We start from the raw sequence: 22,293 nt of genomic DNA, 5'->3' as shown, positions 1-22,293 counted from the left end.
GTTATAATGAGGATCAGCAGTAACCCACAAAAAGCACTTAGCCTAGAACCTGGCACACAGCAGGCTCTCAGATGTGTTTGATAAAGAAAGGTTGCGCACTGCGAAGCACATAACCACACCAGCACGTGCATATCATCATAATAAAGTTTCCAATCCCCAAAGGGGTTAAAAAAAAAAAAAGGAAAAAAGACATTCCAACTTTGAACTTCGGTGGCATAATACACGCATAGGACAGCTTGCCCAGTTCCTGACATGCCATTTTAGAGTCCGCCCCCACTCACGGCTGAATTAGGAAAGAATGGGCTGTGGGGTCATATGCTTATGCCTGGGCAGATCTCAGAGCATCGCTGTGGCTTGTGACAGGCAGACGGTGCGGCCAAAAGCATCATGCTAGCCAAGAAAGCATCAAGAGAGAAAAGCATATCCACAGGTTAGAGGACATGCAGGGAGTGTGAGCCTACACCAGCTGGCTGGGGGTGGGGAGCAGGACTGGACAGGACCCTGTTACCAGGTGGGAGGGCTGATTCCTTTCTCTGTGCCCTTTGTATCTGCATATCTAAAGACTTCCTCAAGCTGAGGGCTCAGACACCAACCCTTCAGGACCCAGGCAGATGCCATAAATGAATGACGCTGGCTGTGCCGGAGGCCATGGGGTGCAGGGAGGGGTTCTTATGGTTAAGCCAAGAGCCCCGTATTCCCTCCACAGGGGACAGCTGCTACTCAGTCCCAGCCAGCAATCATCTTGTGAGAATCAGTGCTGATGTGGTAGATCTGACTTTACAGGAAAAGTTTCCAACCTGGATTTTAACATAAAATTGCTCAAATTTTAAGTGTTGGCAACACGTTGAAAATTTCTTAAAATGCTGCAAAGACCAAACAAAAGAAACCCAATGGCTGTCAGTTTGTAACCTGTGCCCTGAGTAGTCAGAGTAACAAAATAAAATGCTAGTTAGCATCAGCAGAGCCTCCATTAGTGGAGACAGTATGTGCTCGCTTGTATGGCACATGCGCAGGCTGCCTGGATGGGCCTTGTCACACCCTGGAAAACCACAGGATGCTCCTGTAGCATTTAGAGCCAGATGCACTCGTATGTTTCTTATTATACTCTTGCTGTAAGAGGTGTTGACGGACAGTCTGGCCAAAAGGCAAAGAAAGGCGTGTCTTTTTCCGTCTTTCCTGTTCTTCCTTGGCTAGTTCCAGCTTGCTGCATAGTTTCCCACACTGCCCCTCACAGTCAGTCTCTTTTTGAAAAGCAGAAAAGCATCCCTCGTGGTGCTGCGGAGCTGTACTTGTGGTCTGTAGTCAGCCTCACGGGGCCCACCCCATGTCTACCCTACCTTGATCTGACCGTGCTGAAATAACTCACCAAGCAACATCAGTCACTCCTGAAAAATCTTGGGAGATAACAGTGTCTTGCCCTGAGAGCTAGGGAAACAGAGACCCAGAGAAGTCACATGACACAGTGAGGGTCACAGAGTTAATCAGAGGCCAATGGGCATCCCTTCTGTCACTCAGGCCTCACGGAAGAGTCCTTCGTCCCTATTTTCAGCATCTGGTGACTGCAGTATAAGGAGTCACCAAATATCATGAAAGGTGAGACATTCCAGCTGATTGCAGGATCTGAACTGAATTATCATGCTTCATCAGAAAAAGAAGGACAAAATACTGCCACCGGAGCCCCATTGGGACTGCCTTCTCTGCTCTTGGCATGGCATCCTCAGAGCTAAGTTACTGTAGTTTTCATTTAATGAAATCTTCTGAGAAATCCCAGGGCAGATACCACGAGGTTCTAAAGATCAGATTTGAGTGTCACCACTCTCCTTTCTTTGTCTTAAACCAACAGTCCATAGGCTGCTTTTGAAGCCATCTTAAAATCTATTATGAATAAGGAAGGTATGAATAAATAAATGAAGTCTGCATTTGAGGAGGAGGCTGATTCTCTGGTGCTTCTGACTTTAACCAGACCAAGATTTTCAGGGTGTTTAAGAGTCTCCTAACCCACTGCAGCAAGAACAGGCCTGATGCCTGGCAGTTCTAAAACATGCCACATATCCTTTTTCTGAGGACTTCCATGGGTGCAGACCATTTTGGGAGGAGAACGAACTCTGCCTTTGCAGGTTCCAAGGTAGTTAGTGGGAGACAAAGGGCATACCCCTCAAACCGAGGGAATGGGATGGGATGAGCTGGTGATTAACAGGCTTGGCCTGTATGACTGATTGGAGTGACCAAGGCCTACCTTCTGTCACCAGTGAAAACGTGCCACTAGGTAAACAGTAGAGACGAGACAGCTGAACAGCATCAACAATGCAATGAATACGAACTTGGGCAAACTCTGGGAGATGTTAAGGGGCAGGGAGGCCTGGCATGCTGCAATCCATGGGGTCACAATGAGTCAGACATGACTAGGTGACTGAACAACGAGAGATTCTGGATTTGACTTTTCCTCATAAAACTGTGGGAATTCACCTTTTTCGTAAAAGGTCAAAGGAGGAATGCTTAATTGAAATCATTTCTCAAACATAAATTGTGGCCTATCAGTGGACTGAGAAATCAATTTAGAGGCTGTGACTAGTATTTCCTGAAAATTTCAAAAGATTAGGAAAGAACAGAAGCCATCAGCATGCCTGGCATGTGGCAGAAGTGCTAATTATTTTGTAAAACTCTTGTCTGATATACACATACCTGTGAGGCCCCTTTATAGCCTTTAATGTCTCTAGTGGCAGTGGCCTGGGCTTGAATCAGGTCCTGCCAGCTGTGTGACTAAGACACAGCACTTCTGTGCACTTCAGCTGCCTCCTTTGTAAAACAGGGGCACTGATTCTATCTACCTCATCAGGTTGTTGTGAGGACTGACTAAAATGTGCAAAGTGCTTGGAAGATCCGGGGTGGGCTAAGCCCATGTACGCGTTAGCTGTGAATTTTATGCCAGGGGGCAACGCGATGTAACACAGAAGTAGAAAATCACCGATCTAGAAAATGCCAACCCTGACAATGATCCCTTCCCTCAGGGTCCTAACCCTGGCTGGCATCTACCTCACAGAGAGCCGCCGGCTTTCTCTGGTGTGGGCCATGCTGTGAAAAGGCCAAAGGCAGCCTTCCTCCCCTCGTTTCCCCAACTCTCCCGAGAGCAGGTTCTCACCATCCAACATTGGGCCCACAAGGGTGCTGCTTAGCAAGAGACACAGAACAGAGGGAGCAGTGCCCTGAGACACTGGGAACAGCTCCTCTACCCGAGGAGACCCACCAAGCTCACGAGGCTGACGGCACTAGCACTGCCATCGTAAAAGCAAACTCTTTGGCCCTTCCCCTCCTCCCACTTAACAGACTTCAGGCTCCCTGAAGACTTAATGAACTACAGCTTTCGTCTGTTTCAAGTCTTTAGTCATGACAGAAAGAATTACCCTTTTTGCCAGGAAAGGAAGAAATGCTTTAGTTATCAGCAGAGCTGGCAAGAGGCCAGGCAGCCTCTGGAACGGTCTGTGGGGATTAGAATGCCAGAGGTAGTCATTCCACTCCAGAAGCACAGTCATGCCCCTGGGCAGGGCCAGCGCCCCCAAACCCTACCCAGTGCTGAAGAAGCCAGCGCTGCTCTGGCCCTCTGGCCTTTCTAACCAAGGTGCACAAGGAAAAGGCGGCCACACTTGCAGCTCAGCTACCGGGACTGGAGGCCTGCTTGCTTAGCTTGTGCACACTCTTGGAAATGAATCACGATAAAATTAAGTTCTCTATGAGGCTCCTTCCGAATCAGCACTTTTGTGTGTGTGAGTGTGTGTATTCCATGAGGATGAGAGGGACACAGAGCCGCGTCCCCTCAGAAGTGTTCTTTGCCAAGCTCTTTGTATCTCCTGACGGTGCTCCACAAACCCAGTGACATCTGTGAACATCTTTCTCCTTGGTCATCCTTCCAGGCCTGGGGCCTGAGACTTAGGAACAACTTTGGGGTCACACAGCTTAAGCTTGGCCCCAGCAAACAGATCCTAGAACCGCAGGAGAGGGCCACCACTGCACTGGGATGGTGGTATGGCCGTGCAGGGGACAGCCAGAGATGCTAATCGCATTGCTTTCTCTGTCGCCAGGGCACAGTAGCAAGGAGCCACCACACAGGAGGGTCTCAAGAACAAATTGCTTTGAACTGTTTCCAGCAGTGGCACCATCTTTCTGGGTGACCTCTGGCAGCCATTTTGCCTCCCTGAGGCTGTTTCCCCATCTGTAAAGCAGGGATGAGAATAATGAAACCTTGAAGGTTGTATTAAGGATGAAATGAGATAAAGCATGTTGATGCGCTCTGTGGGCTCTACTCTAGAGCACTGCCAAACGGAGGCCTGAAGGATGGAACGCAGCTTCTCATGGTGGCTTCTCATCAGGCCCAGCTGTTGCCATTGATGGTGACCAAAGGGAGCTTTTTTCTAGTGGAAATTCTTCTAGATCTCCAGTTTTCAAATTTTACAGTCTCAGATCTCTTCCACACTCCTAAAAATTACTGAAGGCCTCAAAGAGCTGTCATTTATGTAGGTTAGATCTATCAATCTTTATTAGAAATAAAAACTGAAAATTTTGAGAATATTCATTAAAAAATAATAAAGTAAACCAACTGCATAAAACAATTTATGAAAAAATTACATTTTCCAAAATAAAGTTAGGGAGACTTGTGGGATTATTTTACATTTTTGCAGATCTTTTTGATGTCAGACTTGAGAGAATCCAAGTGGGTTCTTACATCTGCTTCTGCACACAATCTGTTGTGATACAGTGTCTTGATGGAAGTATATGAAGAAAACCCAGCCTCACTGAGATATGTAGTTGGAGAAAGAAGGGATACCTTAATAGCCTTTTCAGAAAACTGTGGATTTTCTTCTTTGATATTACACCAAAACTTGACAAATGATAGCTTCTTAAAAGGCGAGTTGTGATCTGGGATTTGAAACCATATCTATAAATGTCATACTCTGTTACATGAGAATCCATTGGTCTGTCTTGAACTCTGAATGAATTTTTTTACCCATCATGATTCTGTAATCTCTCACTGGTCCCACAGAAAGTCTTGTTCACTGAGTTAGGCAGATCTTCGAAATGTTGACATTTTTCATTGTACATTGTCTAAAGACACATTTGTTAATATCACTGCTGATCTTAACAGAAAAATCCTAAGAGTATTGTGAAACTGTCAATCTCACAGTGGTAGATACAAGTGTTCCCCAAATTCTACTTTTTGCTTGAAAGCTTGCTTTTTATCACTGGCAACAGATACTGTCAATTGTTTTTTTTTGATGTGACAGGCTCACTTCGTTCACTTCTGATAAAAAGTCTGCCAAACGCCCAAGTTTGAATTACCATAGTTTTTCTGTCATTCATTCTTTTAAGTAAAAATGGTATTTCATCAAACACCATAAGCTGAATTAGCAAAATTCAGCTTGCAACTCAATCTCATAAGCTTTTCCTTGCGATAACAACTGTACTTTGGTTTGCAGCCTAAGTGCTTTATATGTATATCCCATTTCATCACACAGAATATTAAGAAGTGTAACCAAGGGCTGAAATTTGATAAAATTAATTTTTACTGCTTCATCAAGGATATTCTTAAGGGAAGTTGGCTTGTTTTTCCCCCACGAGTGCCTGGTGGTGAACACAACGATTACTAGTCTAGTTCGGTGCCTCTGCTGTGATTCACACTAAGGGACCAGCAATTCCTCCTCCCTGCCTTTGCACCATCATTGCAAAAGTCAAAGCAGTGAACGGGGCAAATATCACTATAGTACTATTGTGAAAATAGCGTTAACTCTATAGATCTCCGCAGAGTATCCTAGGAACCCCCAGGGTCTTAAATCATGCTTAAAGAACCACTGATCTAGATGACGAGTTCATCATCTAGACTGTAAGAATAGTCATCCTGTGGTTGTACTACATGACACGGTAAAATTATTTTTGAAAAATCTTATCTTGTGAATTTTACTGACTTGATTTTGCTCACAGCTGACCTGAGGTTGTGGCCTCTTTTGACAGTTGAGGAAGCTGAGGCTCCACAGGCTGAGTGGCTAACCCCAAACCCAAGTAGTTAGGAGCAGAACTGAGTCTGGAACCCAGGCCTGCAGGAGAATAGGCTAGGGTTCTGTAGGCAGACTGGGTCATGTGGATGCTCACAGATACCATGGCAAGCAGACCATGCCCTCTGTCTCGTAGGACTGTGGGTAACTTTCTCCTTACTGAGGTTAAGTGCATCAGGACTGCAAATGGTGCAGAAAGCCTGACTTTCTCCACAATCCACCTGCAGTCATGGAAGGGATGGAGTGCATCTGCTTAAAGTGGATTATGGTTCATCCATACAGAGGAACTCTGTGCAGCCACAAGAAAAAATAACAAAGAGAGAACTCTTCAGAGGCTGATATACAAAGATCTCCAAGACACACTGTTAAATGGAAGAAGCAAGGTACGGAAAAGTGTGTAAAATTGGCTACCTTCTGGGCAAGGAAAGACGAGAAAAAAGTATGTTTTTGCTATGTATAGGCACAGATACTTCTCCATAAGAAGAAGTGGTAATACATGTCACTTTGGGGAACTGAGGAGCTGGGTTGGGAGGGAGACTTTTCAATGGGCACCGTATTATACATTTTGAAATCTGAACTCTACTGGCTGCCCTATTCAAAATAAGCACTAAGAAAATAAATAATATGAATATATTATAAACATGAAGAAATTTCAAGTGAGCACTAAAAAAAAAAAAAATCATAAAATTTTTACTTCTGCACGCTGATGGAGCTTTCACTTGGAGGCGCTTTGGCAGGTAGGAAGCATCAACTTCAACCCCTCCTCCTCCTCACCGAGGCAACGATAACATCTGTGGGCCTTTGATTTGCGCCAAGCAGTATACCAAGTGCTTTAAGCAAATGCCTTTACAAGGACACTAATGAAGATACTGATGGTATTCCCACTCTACAAATGGGGAAGCTGGGGCTCCCAGACACTCAGTAAGTTGCCCAGGGTCCTACAATATGGGAGAGGGATCAGGATTTGAGCGGGTTCCACCTGAGCCCCACACGTACGCTCCAACCTCCAGGCCACCCTGCCTCTCCAATGTGGGTCTTTCTTCTCCCGTCTCCATTTCAGATAAGATCCTGGTTCACTGCGTCATGGGCCGCAGCCGGTCGGCGACTCTGGTCCTGGCCTACCTGATGATCCACAGGAACATGACCCTGGTGGACGCCATCCAACAAGTGGCCAAGAACCGCTGCGTCCTACCCAACCGGGGCTTTCTGAAGCAGCTCCGGGAACTGGACAGGCAGCTGGTGCAGCAGAGGCGACAGGCCCAGCAGGGTGAGGACGCCGAGAAGTGTGAGCAGGAGCCGTAGGGCCCCCTCGCGGGGCCAGCTGGACGTTTGGGAACGGAGAGGGAAGGCTGGAAACAGCTCTGCCCCATGACTTCTTTTGTCGCAGAGAAGGGACATGAAACCAAAGCTTGACTCCTTCCAAACAATCTTAAACTTCCCGGGGGCTGGTGAACAGGGGGGCATTCACAGTGGGCTCCGGGACGAGCCCGGCGCCTGGCTTCACTGCAAAATGGCGCGGACCGGCTTCCCGTCACAATTGGTTACAGGTGAGCGCGCAGGCGCCGTTCTTGTTTTTTTTTTTTTGTAAGATGGAAGCAGAGAAGAGTACTTAAAAATCTGTTGACATTGTGCTGTGATTAAACATTTGGCTTTGTCTGAAAGTCACATTCTTAAAAATATAATTTTAAAATATAACTTTATTTTCTAACCACAGAAAAAGTGCCTGGGAGAGCTGTGTTAAACGGTCTGCTCCTGGGGTGGGGACGTGCGGGCGACAGGGATTTCCCTAACGGCCGCTGCTGCGTCTTCTTTTCGATAGACTCCACATGCTCAGGTCACCATCCGGAGACGCTGCTCTCTGCAAGTTGTAGACAGCAATTTATCTGGGAGGGGTGGGGAGTGGGGGTCCTGAGACCCTGCACAGAGGACCCCTCTTGGCTTCCCCGCCTTCCTCAGGGAGCCAGGGCAGTTCAGAAAGTTTGTCAGTCGTGTCGGACTCTTTGTGACCCCATGGACTGTAGCCCGCCAGGCTCCTCTGTCCATGGAATTCTCCAGGCAAGAATGCTGGAGTGGGTTGCCATTCTCTTGTCCAGGGGATCTTACCGACCCAGGGATCGAACCTGGTTCTCCTGCATTTCAGGCAGATTCTTTTATCGACTGAGCCACCAGGGAAACCAATAATTTTGAAAAGAGACTTTGGGGGACTGGAAATCTTTCATTTTGATTCTAGTCCAAGCAACACGAGCTTGTTTTCAGTCCCCGTATAAAATATTCACAACTGTGTTTGCCCTGGAATGCTCGAACCAGGCAGCCTTGTGAGCCTGCTCCCCACCCCCATGCCCCACTAATCCAATCACCACGATCACGATTCCATTCTTGAGGAGAAAGCAGCAGCAGGAACAAAGCTGGGGGAGATGTCTTCTAGAACTAGAAACTGGATACCAGACAGAACCCAGAGAATGATGCTGATGCCAGTAGTCAAAGAACAGAAAACCTGAAATGATAATGGCCTACGGGGAAAACAGGAAAATGAACCCACTGGGAGCTCAGCAGCTTTGTAAAGCCACCCGAGGGTCACCCCGTGACTTTAGGGGTGCTGCCCTGCTTTTGTGAGCCCTCGTAGGGCTCCCTGGGATTGCCCGTGATCTGCTCTGGGGTCACCTTGGCCCATAGTGGATCCTCATAATGACTCAGATTTGGGTGAGGGAAGCCCTATACACAGGCTCTTGGAAAAGAGATGTGGACCAAAAGCGATTCCAGTGGCCCCTACTTAAACTTTCCCATTACAAGATCACAATAGCTCTTCTACATTCAGTTCTTATCTCCTAGGTCTGACCATTTCTGGTCCAGAAAGAAATATTTCCATTTTAATGAGATGTTACTTTTATACATCATCGTGAAGTATTTATGAAGCCGTATGTGGGAAGGATAGGTCCATTGGCTGCTGGTGTCCCTCAGAGGGTTCTTGTGGTGTTTTCTCTCCACCTTCCCACATGTTCCCACCTTTGTGGGGCTATGAGTCCTGTCGAGCAAAGCAGAAGTAGATCACTTTGAAGTTAAAGCCTGGCCTCTTTAAGATAGGAGCCAGGGGTAGAGGAAAGGAAGAACAGAAGTTTTTGCAAAAGCGTTTAAGTTCTTCAGAAATGATATATTCATTTGGTCAACAAGTATTTGAGAACCTACCGCATGCTAAAAGTTGGGTTAGGAGGCCAGTGCAGAAATGTCGGCTGTAACGACATGGGATGAGGGAAGCAGGTACTGAGGGAGAGATGCAGTGGGGATGAGGCAGGGGAAAACCCGCTTTAGACCTGAGAAGATGGGGTGAGATGAGACTTCAAGGACAGCACTTTCCAAATGAGGAGGGAACATTCTAGGCTGAGGAACAGCACAGGTGAAGTGGCACCGAGGTGGCAAAGAAGTATGTTTCTACCCAGTGGGAGTGTGTTTCAGTAACTGCCCATCAGTGAAGCTGGGGCTTGTGGGTGAGACAGAAGATGGATACAGAACAGTAGAGACACTGTATTTTATTCCAAGTGCGAAGAATAACCACAATCAGTTTTTAAGCAGGGGAATGGTTTGATCTATGTTTTAAGAAGATCACTTTGGAAAGAAAAAATCACCCTGGCTGAAATATAGAGAATCGATTGTAGGGAGGTGAGGCAACCAGTAAGAGGGTGTTGAACTGTTGACAGGAAAGAGGAAGATGGTCTGGACTAAGACAGCACCAGGCGACTAGCATTCAAGATTATTTTAGAATTATCCTGGCGAACAGACAAAGCCTGCTTTAAGGGACAGGACTGGAAAGTAGTGATTTGGTTTCTTGGTGGTGCCTTAATACTGAGATGGGGTTGACCAGGGCAGAAATGGGGGAAGGAGGGGCTAGAGATCACCAGTTACATCATGTCTAAGACATACAAAAGATGACCCATGATTTCACCTTCAATCTACAGAGAGAGCTCAGAGGAACATCCACTGTTAGCAATATAATCCTGGGTGCTATCTGCATAGAGGTGGTGTTTGAAGTCATTGTACTGGGTGAGATAATGAGAGAAAACAGAGGAAGCCCTAGTGCCCGAATGCCTGGGTGTTGGAGGAGGGAGAATAGGGAAGATGGAGAAGGGAGAAAACCAGGAGAAGGGAGAAAACCAGGAGTGCGCTGCAAAGAAACTGAAGCTCCTGCTTCATAATGTAACTACTTGTACTGTAAACCAGTATTGCTTATAACAACAAAGTAACCTATATTTGTATAGCACCCAACAGTTTTAAAAGCATTACGTATTAGTTAGCTAAGCCTTTAAATCAGAGAGCTGACAAGTTACGGCCTTCTCTCAGAGTAAAGTGTTCTAGAAAAAAAGACTATGATTTGGAGAGAATCAAATTCGTTTCTGCTCACAGATTTCAGTTCAGTGTGTTTGGACAATTAGTTAGCTTGTTTGCCCCGTTTCCTGCAAAGGATGGATATTTGTGACATTTTTTTCTTGTGATATTGTGAGTCATTTTTTCTAAAATGGAATGTTGGCAAGGAAAGCCAATGCCTTCACACCTGGGTAGGCACCACCTGCGCCAGTAAAAAGGCCAGGCTGGCAATTGACAATCACTTGTTAAAAAATTCTTCTAAATGAAAGAACACATTACTGGGTCTAGAAGGTATGACCTGTTCATGGGTCTCAACCTAATAATGACTCTGTTTCTCCTGATGAATCCAAGTTCCTGTTTTCTGGGCTCCCTGGTGTCACATTTAAGGCTGAGCTGATTTCTCTAAGTGAGAGTAGGCAAGTGCAGAGCAGGCTCAGATCAGCAGCTTCTCTCCCACCAACCCTTTCCATCTGTGATGAATGTTAGGACTTGGGGCCCGCAGAGGGGCTCCCACTCCTGGCTGTGCTGCAGTCCCTGGGGAGCCTGTAGGACACCAGGAGTCCCCAGTACCGTTCTTAAATTCTGGTGCGGCAGGTCTGAGGCAGTGACTGGGACTTCTCAAGCTCCCTGGAGGACTGTGAGGCAGGCAGAGTGTGGTAAGCCCAGGCGCCACACAAACCATAGGGTGCGGTTACAAGCCATTGCAATACGTGGAACAGAGGACAATCTCAGTCCCCAAAGAACCTTATTTAACACAAGAGAAGAGACTAAATATGAGATGGTTTCCAGGTGGGGCCTGTGGAAGGTTCTGCAGAGTTCCGCGTCAGCTGGTTAGCAAATCCCCCCAAGCCCTCTACCCCTCCTAGGGGCAGACTCTTGCCTGAGGTGTGGATCCACCGGGTTGCTAAGATCCTCGGCAGCTCTAGAACCGATGCCAACAGTTGATTCCAACAACAGCACACCATCACTTCCTGCTCTGAAGGAGGAGGAGAAGTTTCCTTTCCTACCAGAAAAGCACCTTAAACGTTCTCTTCTCCCCTTGGTGACAACAGCCTTTGCAGAAGTGTCTTCTTGGAAGCCCTCCCTCCAGCTACTACAGATGTTCCCCCACTTGCTATACAGTTTTGGGGAGGAGGAATCAAAAGATAAAATCTTGACACTAAGCCCAGACTGCTTCATAACTGTGGGAGAAAAACGGTAAGGGTGAGTGAGTGCACGAGGCAAAGCCCTCCATCGGGGCCCGGGACCCCGGGCTGTGTGCACTGTCCTCCTTCCCACACGGGGCCGAGTCAAGCATTCATTTCTAGGCTTGTCACTTAATCACCAAATGTTTTAACAGTCAGACAGGGCTTTCTCTGAATGCCATAATGTTTGTGAATAATGACGTTTTCCCCCCTAAACTTTAGATTCTAAAAATAACATCCAATCACTCATTCATGACAGAGCAAAACTTGCATGCTTATTCAAGAAAATGATATTTCAAACATTCAAGTCCAAATTGGGTGCTTTTGTTGTTGTTGTTATTACTGTTTATAAAAATGAAGTTTGCTACCAATGGACTAGGCCCTAAGGGGATTTTATACAGACTGTACAAACGAGGCAGCTGGATATTTGGGCAGGATCCCTTTGCAAATGAAGATCAAAGTCAAAAAGAAAAAAACAAATTCACTTTATTTTAAAGACAATGATTGGCATACAGAAGGTATGCACTAGCATAAAATAAACTTTCATGAAAAGCATTAAAATCCATTATAAATTAATTTATTAAATAGGTATTTGGTATATGTGATGGTTTTATTAGATATTACTCTTATTTATTGCCAACCCCTCCCACAAAGTCAAAACAAATCAGAAAATCTCTTAACTCCGATTTACACTAAATAATTTATTTTCCCAAAATGTGAATGTGATCTGAGATGTGACACATGATATACAGTTCAATTGGTCATTCTCTATCAATCATAATATGACAGGACACAAGAGGCTAAAAATGGCTCATCATAATTTATTTTATGTTAAAATGTACAGCTTTTTTTGTTTTTTGTTTTTTTTTTTGAAGTGACCGACTAAAAAGAGAACAGATAAATACAAGAGTGTCGCTGGCTCCTATTTTATACAAGGATTACGCCTCTCCTGCTTGGCCCTTACAGTCACCCTGTACAGGTACAAAGGCTACAAAAAAGGAAGCGATATAAACAGACACAAATAACTTTTTTTTGCTTTTTTTACATGCGATTTGTAAGCTTAGTTTGAGCTATTCACAAGCTACTTCTCTATTTTTCCTTAAAAAATAACTCCAATATTTTATAAAGATAGAAAAATCTACAGATGGAATGAAAATGTAAAGTTAGAGGCATTTCCATAAAATAGCAACTTTACACCAAATTCACTATTTTTTTAAATCCTGCCAAGTATTTGGACATATATGAAATGTTTCAAAACCTGACAGATAAACACTGAGATATGCTTCATTCAATAAACAGAAGTCTGCATTTATAAAACAGAAAGCTGCCTTTTTTTCCCCAAAGAAATCTGTCACCAAAATGGAAAAGGGTCTCAACTTTACACCAAACATTTAGCAATAAAACCCTTTTGACTAACCAAATGGGAATAGCTTTTATAGCTCTTTACAGTTTTATAATTAACAAAAATATAGTTTTTTTTTTAAACCCTCAAATTAGGGCACCCTAATCAAGGCAAAAAACTTAAGAAATGGCTTACTGTTAGCACAACACTCGTACAGTACTACCAAATGCACTGTCACTAACAAAGACATTAGCGGCATGCTGAAGTGTCACCTCAACGAAATATACAAGAACTGAAAACGGTCAAGGCATTTACATGGAGTGGACAGGGGAGAAAAAAAAACGCTCTAGGTTCAGTATTAAAACAGATAATTTGGGGTGGGGCGGGGCTTGATATCCACATTGTTTAATGGAAGCAGTCACAGCGAGTGGCTGCCTCCATATGTAGTCCAAAGAGAGGCCTTCCTTTGCAGAGAATTTCATATAAAAGTAACAGAAACAAAGGTACCAAAAAAGAAAAAGGAAAAAAAAAAAGATAAAAAGAAAAACAACTTTATAAGGCTTTCTGCTGCATACAGCTTTTTTTTTTTTTTTAATAATAAATGGTGCCAACAAATGTTTTTGCATTCACACCAATTGCTGGTTTTGAAATCGTACTCTTAGAAGGTATTTGTGCAGATCAATCCGAGAGATGCCCAGGGGTTTTGTGACAGCCCATGTTGCCTACCGTCTCATGTAGGACCCATTGAGAGACTGTTTGGACATGCCTGTGTTCATGTAGCCATGGTGTCCGGGGGCCGTGTACATCATGTTACTGTGGGGCGGGGTCTGCATTGGCTGCTGGGCATATGGCTGGGTCCCCATCATGCCCATCTGCATCTGCATAGGGTACTGGGGCGTCTGATTCATGTAGCCATGATTGCTGTGGTAGCCACTATTCATCATCGGCTGGGACATGCTGTACCCGTTCATGGCATTGAGGGTGTTCATGTTCATGTTCACAGAGTTGACATTGTAGGCTGGGGATGGCATCAGGTTCACACTCATGTTCATGCCCCTCTGCATCGTTAAAGTCCGTGCAGGACCTTGCATGGCTACAGTCTGGGAGCGCCCATAGATTTGCGACTGATGGGTGGCAGCGGCTGGTGACAGAGACGCTGATTTGGTTCTCATGGAGACGTGGCCCTTGCTGGCAATCTGGGTTTGCAGTCTTTGGCTGTGGGAGATGCCAATATTTGATGCAGCCATGTTCCGTTGCAACAGAGGTGGTGGCAGATTCATTGGAGGAGGAGTCAGGTTGGGGGGTGGGGTCATGGTAGCTTGTGCTTGGGGTCCCCCAGGGACGGAGTGTGGAGACTGAGAAAGCTGAACAAGCCCTGTGTTACTTAATGGTGTGGACAAAGAGGCACTGTTTGCATAGGAAGTTACAGCAGCGGAATGGCTGTAAGGCAATGAATGATCAATAAGTGTATTAGTTAACTGCTGTAGTTTGGCAAGGCTGAAGGTGGCTGACGGCTGTGGGTAATGCCCAGCCCCAAAATCACTCTGACCCATCCGTTCATATAAGCCAAGGTTGGCATTGCCAGTCTCGGGGATCTCAGCCAGCTGCATGGGTGGCGTGAAGTTAGCAGCCATGCTGCACTGTGCCAGCTGCTGGCTGCTGCTTGGGGGCCTCTCCACCACACAGCCTTGAGGAGACTTGACGCTGCAGGTCGGGGGGGAGCTGATGCTGCTCTGCTGCAGCATGCTGCAGCTCCCGCTGATGTTGGACATCTGCTGGGTGACAGCACAGCTGCTCTGTGTCAGACTGCTGGAGGTGAGGTTGCTGTAGGAGCAGCTGTTCTGTGAAGAGCCATTTCCACAAATGCTGCCGCCCATGGTAGAATCATAGCTGCTCGGGTTTTCGTAGTTCTCGGTTGTGCTCTCGATACTGCCCAGGTCACTAAACCCGCTGTCCACAACTTGCTGCGAATGATCCGAAACGGACGGGACGTCCATCATTGGACTGGTCTCCATGTTCTGCAGAGACGGCACTGAGATGGCACTTTGATCTGGGCTGATTTGGGCATAGCTGTTTTCCAGGGCAGGGACGCTTGGGCTACTGACAGAACGTACTGACTGGCCAGGGTGGGAATGGACGGATGAAACTGGGCTGCTGTGGTCTGACTGCTGGCAGTCATCTAGAGTGGCGGAGATCTGTGGGCTTTGGTCTGCATGGGTGTAGTTCTGTAGGCTTCTACAGGCCTCTTGAGTCTCGGCGCAATCCTGAAAGGTGTCGTCCTGTTCACTGTTCTCCTGGGTCAAGGACTGAACCGCCTGGACGGTCTCAGAGTCTATTTCCAAGGTGGCTGTGTTTCCCTCTTTGAACTCAGAATCTACTTCTTCACTGTTCTTTTGGTCCTGCTTCTGTGCCTGCTCTCCTGGGGGTTCCTCATCAGATTCAGGGGCAGTTTCAGTGGCTCCAGCAAGCTCCTTAGGTTCACTATTACACGAAGCTGGGAGGTCAACACCACAGTCCATTAGGACCTCTGGGTTTGAATGACTAGGCTGGACACTAAGGTCTAAAAAAGCCTCCTGGTTTTCCAGTACTTCTTTGAAGGCTTCTCTTGGGTGTTCTTCCTTCTCCACTTCAGCAGACTCCATGTGACTGTCATCCTCATCATCGGCATCATGCCCCTCGTTGTGAGATGGCTCTTCCTCCTCTTCCTCCTCCTCTTCATGATCATCCAAACGCACAGGGTCTTCTTTGTCCATGCAGACTTCTGGCTCCTCTTTTTCCTGACTCTTGGCACCACTGGGGTCTTTTTCTACATTTCCTTCCTCTTCCTCTTCTTCTTCCTCCTCCTCTTCCTCCTCAGGTTTGATTACATCGTCTTCAGGTTTTCCAGCCGGTGATTTATTTGGACTTACAGGTGCACACGTCTCCTCCCTTCCGTTTTCGTCCTGAGGCAGCAGGGGTTCCACGGCTTCCTTGACCCCCTCCTCAATCCTGGTGGAAGAGGGGCTGGATTTGTCTGCTGGAGTCTCCTTCTGTTCTTCCACTGTTACCTGGTCATCAGGCTCCATGGGTGTTTCTGGCGGGGTGTACAAGTTCAGTTTAAATCCAGTCTTCCTCTCTTTGTTTGGCCTCCACTTAGACAGACCACGCTTTGTTCCTTTTGGCCACTGTTTGCACTTCAGAGGTTCGGGATTGTCTCTACTGGCTTCTTTCAAGTTATTTGCACCATCATCCATATTGTCTTAGCGAGGAGACAGAAAGGGGGAGGAAGGAGAATAAAATCTTAGAAAGCATCACCATAAACAATTTGAATTCATTCTTCTAAATAATTTATCAAATACTGATTTTCGATTTAGCACTTTAAGCTTTGATGCTAAAGATATAATAAAACCTGATACAGAATAATATTGTGGTTAAAAAAAAAACAACTGAGGGAATAACCTAGGCCTGGAAAATAATACATGCTGCACACACCGTATACCTACCCACCCCCCCGACATAACCCATTCTTTACAGAAGGTTGTGCTTTTTTATAGGAAGCACATGAATAATAATGTGCTTATATTATTATATAAGCAACTATAATAAGTTTATTTCAGTTTAACAAACAAAATATTCTCTAACACAAAAGCCTGGAATTCCACAATGTGAAAAGAATCATTTTGAATATTTGCAAATTAGGAAATGCAGGTGAAAGAGGTTAAAGTTAGCTCATATCCCAATCACCACTAAACTGGAGAAAGGAATAGAAGCCTGGCTCGCATATTTATCCTGAGAAAGTGAACTTCTGCTTGTGGACATTTACTGGTTTGAAATGATCTCAGATGACATTATTTTCTTTGATTTGAATATTCTCTCTGGCATAAAAATAAACTATGTACCTCTGAAACAAATGAATAACTAAATAACCAAAACATAAACACATTTCTAATCTACTCCAGGATCATTTCTGCCTGACACACACTATAATGTAATTACCGTGAAATTATTGAACATTTAAAATACAAGTATTCTTTTTATCACTAATTCTATCCACACTGCATTTTGGATCCATGTGCAAATGTGTATGGTTTGAATATTAAATAAGAAACAAACCATAACTGTCAGGTTCATTTTAGCTCAGCTAATCTTATTTTTACTGTTAGTTGTATGTATGTATGAATATAAATATATTTCTATAAAATAAATATATATATTTATATAAACATAAGCAAGCAAACAAGTAAATATATGAATAAATACAAACATAAAACACACAAGTCTTAATATCTTTATAAAATTAATGATCATATCGATCTCCTGCATGCATGCTCAGCTGCTTCAGTCGTGTCTGACTCTTCGTGACCCCTTAGACTGTAGCCCACCAGGCTCCTCTGTCCATGGGACTCTCCAGACGAGAATACTGGAGTGGGCTGCCATGGCCCCCTCCAGGGGATCTTCCCAACCCAGGGATCGAACCCGTGTCTCTTACATCCCCTGCGTTGGCAGGCGGGTTCTTTACCACTAGCGCTACATGGGAAGCCCCACTGATCTCCTGGAGGGTTCACTTTAAAGAAAAAGCTTCATAAAGAGAAACAGTCTTATTAGAAACACTGTTTTGGAGAATAAAACAAGATCTAATTAATAACCAGTGAGGAACAGAGATCCCTTTTGCCAGAATGGAGTGGTTTCTAATCCAATCAGCGCAGAGGAGGGTAAACACTGGGCTCACCTATTAATAAAAGGATTACACGTAAACTTACCTGTCTGTATTACATTCAAGCTGGCTAACTGAAAAGACGTGTACTATAGACTGATCCTTCAGAAGTGCAAAGTACAATACCCAGTTAACAGACCTCTCATGATGTTCAAATGGCTTCACTTCTATTCGCACAAACAGGGAACAGGCACACCAGTGACTCTGGACTCCAATTCTCACTCCACATGCTACTAGATCTACTAGCCTTTTTAGGAAAACTCTGCTAATCAGAAGATGAAATTTCTAATAACTATTTTTTAAGAAAGAAGATCCTGAAAGGAATCAGGTACAATACAGCCACTTGGAATTTGTTAAGGCAAGTGGCACAAAGGAGAGAATGAAGACAGTGATGATTCATGTGTAGACTCCTGAGAACACAGCTAAAAAGTGGAATAAGGTTCAAATTCCATGCCAAAAAATGACTAATGAACAGGCTTGGTTCCTCCATACCCAGAGTGAGATGTCATTGCCTCCGCAAAACAGGTATGTAGCAATAGCATTGTTGTTAATTCAGAAAGTCAAGGAGCTGCCTGCTCATGTTCTTAAAATTGTGGCTTTTCAAAGGCAAGAGTGATAACCTGTGGTTTCCAGGAAAGTGAGATGGCCTGTTCTCTAGACTAAAATAAAGTAAGGTTTTGAATAGAGTCATTTCAACTGGAGAGTAGAAGGAATGTCCCACAAATCCTCATCATTCAGCTGGGAGCTCAAGTTCCCAGCCCAACAGGCAAGGGATGGTTTCTTTTAAATAGGGCATCAAAGAAGAGTCAATAATGTTTCTTTTTTTTAGAAGATGGGGTGGGATGTCTCTGTAACAGCAACTGTTAAACAGTAATTTGAAAGGAAAGATAATTTCCTGATTTACACATTATCCTATATTATCAAAGCTAATGGTGATGGTGTGGGTAGGTTTAGATGATTCTTGATAAGAACATCTCCGAAGACACCACTGATTATGATTCATCATCAATTTACTAACATTTGTTTTCCAGGGAAAAACATTCAGTGCTCACATCAATAATAATAATAATATATACTCTGATTTCAGAAGTATTAAATGTCAAAAAAAGTACATATTAGAATCAAGGAAGTGCAATGTGTTTCTTATTGACAGACTTCTAAGTTTTTGAGGATAAGCCAATTTCTGGAAAGTAAGATGAACCCACCTAGAGGGATGTTCTGGCCTTAGAAGTTGTTTAACATAAAATCCAATTCCAGGAAGAAGGGATAGAACCTTTTATGAATGAGAAAGGACAGATGAGCACTTATTTCTGGTGGGTCGGTATCACCTCAGAGATGCCTTTGGGTAGAATTCAGGTGCCTGGTTTTTGGCAATAACAGACAGAAATTCACAAGGGTAAAGTTTTTATAATTCCTCCACTTACTTCTACAAGGGTCAGTATTCTTAAAGCAATGATTGTCTTTTCCTTCCTCTTCCTCTGTCTGTCTTTTCTTCCCAGGCTGATGTTGGAATGCTTTTCTCAGCACTGGCTTCCTGCCATCCTCCTCCACTTCAATCTCACAGGTAGGCTCCAGCTGTGGCATTGGCCTCTCTTCATCTGAGTTGTCAAAGGGCTCATTCAGTACTTCTGTCGTCTCAGAAATGGTCTCAGTTGTTACACTGCTGTTGATCCTCCTGCGTTTACGACCCCTTTTCTTCTTTAGTACAAAAGGCCTCTGAAATTAATTCCAAACATAATACATCAGAGCTCATGAGAAATTACACTGCTGAGTCGATATGCGGCAAACATGTACTGAATGCGTGTCTGAGACTTACACGTAAAGACTTCTGTAATGCCTTTGTACTTAACCTTCCATTTGATGTTTAACATCCCTCTCGGGCGCCTACTACACAGACAAGTGTTTTCCAAATAAAACAGTTGTTTACTCAAACAGATGCTTTGAGAGGGAACATCCTAGCAGCTGCACTGTGGATTTTTAAAAGCTAAGGTTTGCTTTCCTGGCATATTATTTTCGAGTAGTACCTGCTGGCTTCAAAATCCTATACGTTATAGTGATTAAATCATCATGGACATCAGCGTCTCTATGAGTGTTTCAACAGTCAACTAGCCACTGGGTCACTCATTGTAACATTGGATAACTGTTCAAGGAGCACCTACTATGAGCATGGCACTGTAAGACACACGACGGTACACAAGACTAGCCCCTCATTCCCCATCTCACAGGAATTCAGGAACAATGAAAAGGAAAGAAGAAAGAGTACTTGAAGAAAGAATTACTCTGCAGACAACATTAGAGTCATGTACTGGTGGCCTGCAAGGATGAGGGCAGCTGATAATTTTACAAAATATTTTAACATGGACGGCATCTAAAGAAAATGTAAAGACATGTGGAATGTATCTTACTTATGTAAGATATAACAATTTTTTCTAATTGCATTAGAGGTTGGCACAAATGACTTTCCATAATTGAAAACATAAAATATTTTTTCCAAGAAAGATGTACTCAATGATACAAAATCCAAGTATAAGAATAACAGGTAGATTTGCTGCTAAGATGTAATCTGTCAATAATGGGTCTGAAAAATTACTGAAAGTACATTGCAAAGACGAGTACAAAATGCTTGATTAAAACTCAAACTCTAGGTAAACTATATCCAAGAATTACTGAGTCTCACATTTTTAACTGTCCGGATGTTCACTGAAGTGCACATATAAATTTTGATAGTCATATTCTGTATTTTAGTATTTATGATTATTAATCCCTTCAGTCAGCCTGCACTCTCTAATCCATTAGAATTTTCCCAAATGTGGGTTTAGCCAATATGCAGAACTGGTTTTCTTTAGGTTGAGTCCTTTTGTGTGATGGTAGGCACTTAACACGCCATGGATAATTCTGGGTTTTGTTATTTTTGAAGCAAACTTCTTTTGTTATATACATAATACATGGATACACGTTCCTTGTAGAAACCAAAATAAGATTCAGAAGCCTAAAGTCCACTCTGTGGGATGCTCTTCTTGTGCCTGCCCCAGCTGCCCTTCCACTTAAACACAGTCAGGTTCAGACGATGGAGCACCAACCACCCTGGGAGTCAGAACAGCAGGGGCTTTGACAGAAGCCACACAGCGGGGCCTTGGGGCAGAGCCTTAACTTGCATTCTCACTATTAGAATATCCTACACTATCTGGCCCCTTTGCGTGTCGCAGAGAGACACTGAAGACAAAGACAGCAGATCTGGGTTGAGCAGTTACCTAAAGACAAAATCAATTTTCTAACTTCTGCACCGGGAATGTGTACCTATAGAAACCACCAGGCTACTACGACTGGAGACTTGTCAAGAATCTGTACTTGCACAAATCCAAAATACCAGCATTAAACTTATGGGCTTAAAATACCTTCTGACAATTCTATGCCAAGGACAAGAGAAGGAAATAGCATCAGGAGCACTGGGCTTGGAGTCTGAGCATTTGTCTGGTTCTGGCTCCATCTCTAATGATTTGTGCGACCTTGGACAAGTCTCCTATCCTCTCTAGGCCTTGAGGTTTTCATCAAAATTGACTGGAGAGTGGTTAAGTGCTCCCCTGGGCCCTTTCCTGTTCCCACAACCTGATTTACTCCAGTCCCGCAAACCAGCAGGTGGCAGTAACTACCAGACTAGCAAGCCGCCTGTCCCTGGTTTCCTGTCACAGCACCATCAAACCACAAAGAGTAAACACAATCATGACTGTAAGATAAAGGCTGAGGATATATGATCGGTGGGACTGGATACAAGTAAACTACATCTAAAGAATGGAGAGTGAAACAAATAGAATATTTGCGATGACAAATAAGATTTGATTGAAACTGACTCACAAGACAGAAAATCTAAACAGACACATACCTTTCTCTTTATGGCAACTGACTGTGGTTTAGTCAATCTTGGAGGAGAGCTTTGGATATTTTCTTCCTCTTCCTCTTCTTCCTCTTCCTCCTCCTCCTCTTCTTCCTCCTCCTCCTCTTCCTCTTCCTCTTCTTCCTCCTCCTCTTCTTCACTGCTCTCTTTAGACAGCTCCATCAGCTGCCCTCGCTCCCCTGCCACTGGCCGGCTCTCCGGGGAATGCAAATATTTATTTTTCGATTGTACTTTTGCAGGTGATTGCCTACTGTTAGCTCTAGATGACAGGATTTCTTGCTCCTCTTTTTCCCAGCAGCTAGCTTGTTCCATTAGCCGCTCGGCCTAAAGGGGAGGTAAAAATGGCGGGTCAGTGTGAGGGCAGTTATACAGTCAGAGCCTTTAAGGATCAAAGGCAAAGGATCTCTAAGTCGTTTCTGATCAGGATAATCAGCCAGTCAAGCAGCATTCCAGCTGCATCATCTCAGAACTCTTTTGCATCAGTTAGGATAACAAATCAAAGAAGATTGGGTTTCATGGGATATTTAGCAGTATTAATGATGCAGCGAATTGATTTGAGTCCTTATCACTACATTACATGCTCACTGGCATGGAGCACTTTAAGCAAATTCATAAACACAATGAATCGATTGACACTGCAGTCTTGGAGCTCAGCACCAAATTTGATCTGATTACATGCTGTCAGTAGTGAAAAATGCTGCTTTGTGATCAATGATAAACGTTTCATTTTTCATACTCAATAAAATTATCATGTCTTACCATGCAACCTCACTTAGGATAAATTA

General features: G+C 44.3%; 2 protein-coding genes across 7 annotated transcripts in view; one reads left to right on the top strand and one right to left on the bottom strand.

The window, feature by feature from the left end:
- DUPD1 (dual specificity phosphatase and pro isomerase domain containing 1) overlaps positions 1–7,736 on the top strand; it is a 32,192-nt gene extending 24,456 nt beyond the window's left edge. For both annotated transcript variants that reach the window (XM_027530896.1, XM_027530897.1), the window contains exon 4: positions 7,102–7,736. In XM_027530896.1, the coding sequence (XP_027386697.1) occupies positions 7,102–7,343 (242 nt within the window). In that variant the 3' untranslated portion in view covers positions 7,344–7,736. The remainder of the gene's footprint in view (positions 1–7,101) is intronic.
- A 4,314-nt stretch (positions 7,737–12,050) lies between these two features.
- KAT6B (lysine acetyltransferase 6B) overlaps positions 12,051–22,293 on the bottom strand; it is a 182,158-nt gene continuing 171,915 nt past the window's right edge. For all 5 annotated transcript variants that reach the window (XM_027530911.1, XM_027530910.1, XM_027530909.1 and 2 more), the window contains exons 16-18: positions 21,497–21,832; positions 19,041–19,332; positions 12,051–16,161 (exon numbers count right to left, since the gene is read on the bottom strand). In XM_027530911.1, the coding sequence (XP_027386712.1) occupies positions 13,646–16,161; positions 19,041–19,332; positions 21,497–21,832 (3,144 nt within the window). In that variant the 3' untranslated portion in view covers positions 12,051–13,645. The remainder of the gene's footprint in view (positions 16,162–19,040; positions 19,333–21,496; positions 21,833–22,293) is intronic.

The sequence above is a fragment of the Bos indicus x Bos taurus genome, chromosome 28 (assembly GCF_003369695.1).
Source record: "Bos indicus x Bos taurus breed Angus x Brahman F1 hybrid chromosome 28, Bos_hybrid_MaternalHap_v2.0, whole genome shotgun sequence".
Lineage (NCBI taxonomy): Eukaryota > Metazoa > Chordata > Mammalia > Artiodactyla > Bovidae > Bos > Bos indicus x Bos taurus.
Note: the sequence above shows the minus strand (reverse complement) of the source record. Positions and strands in the feature narration are given on the sequence as shown.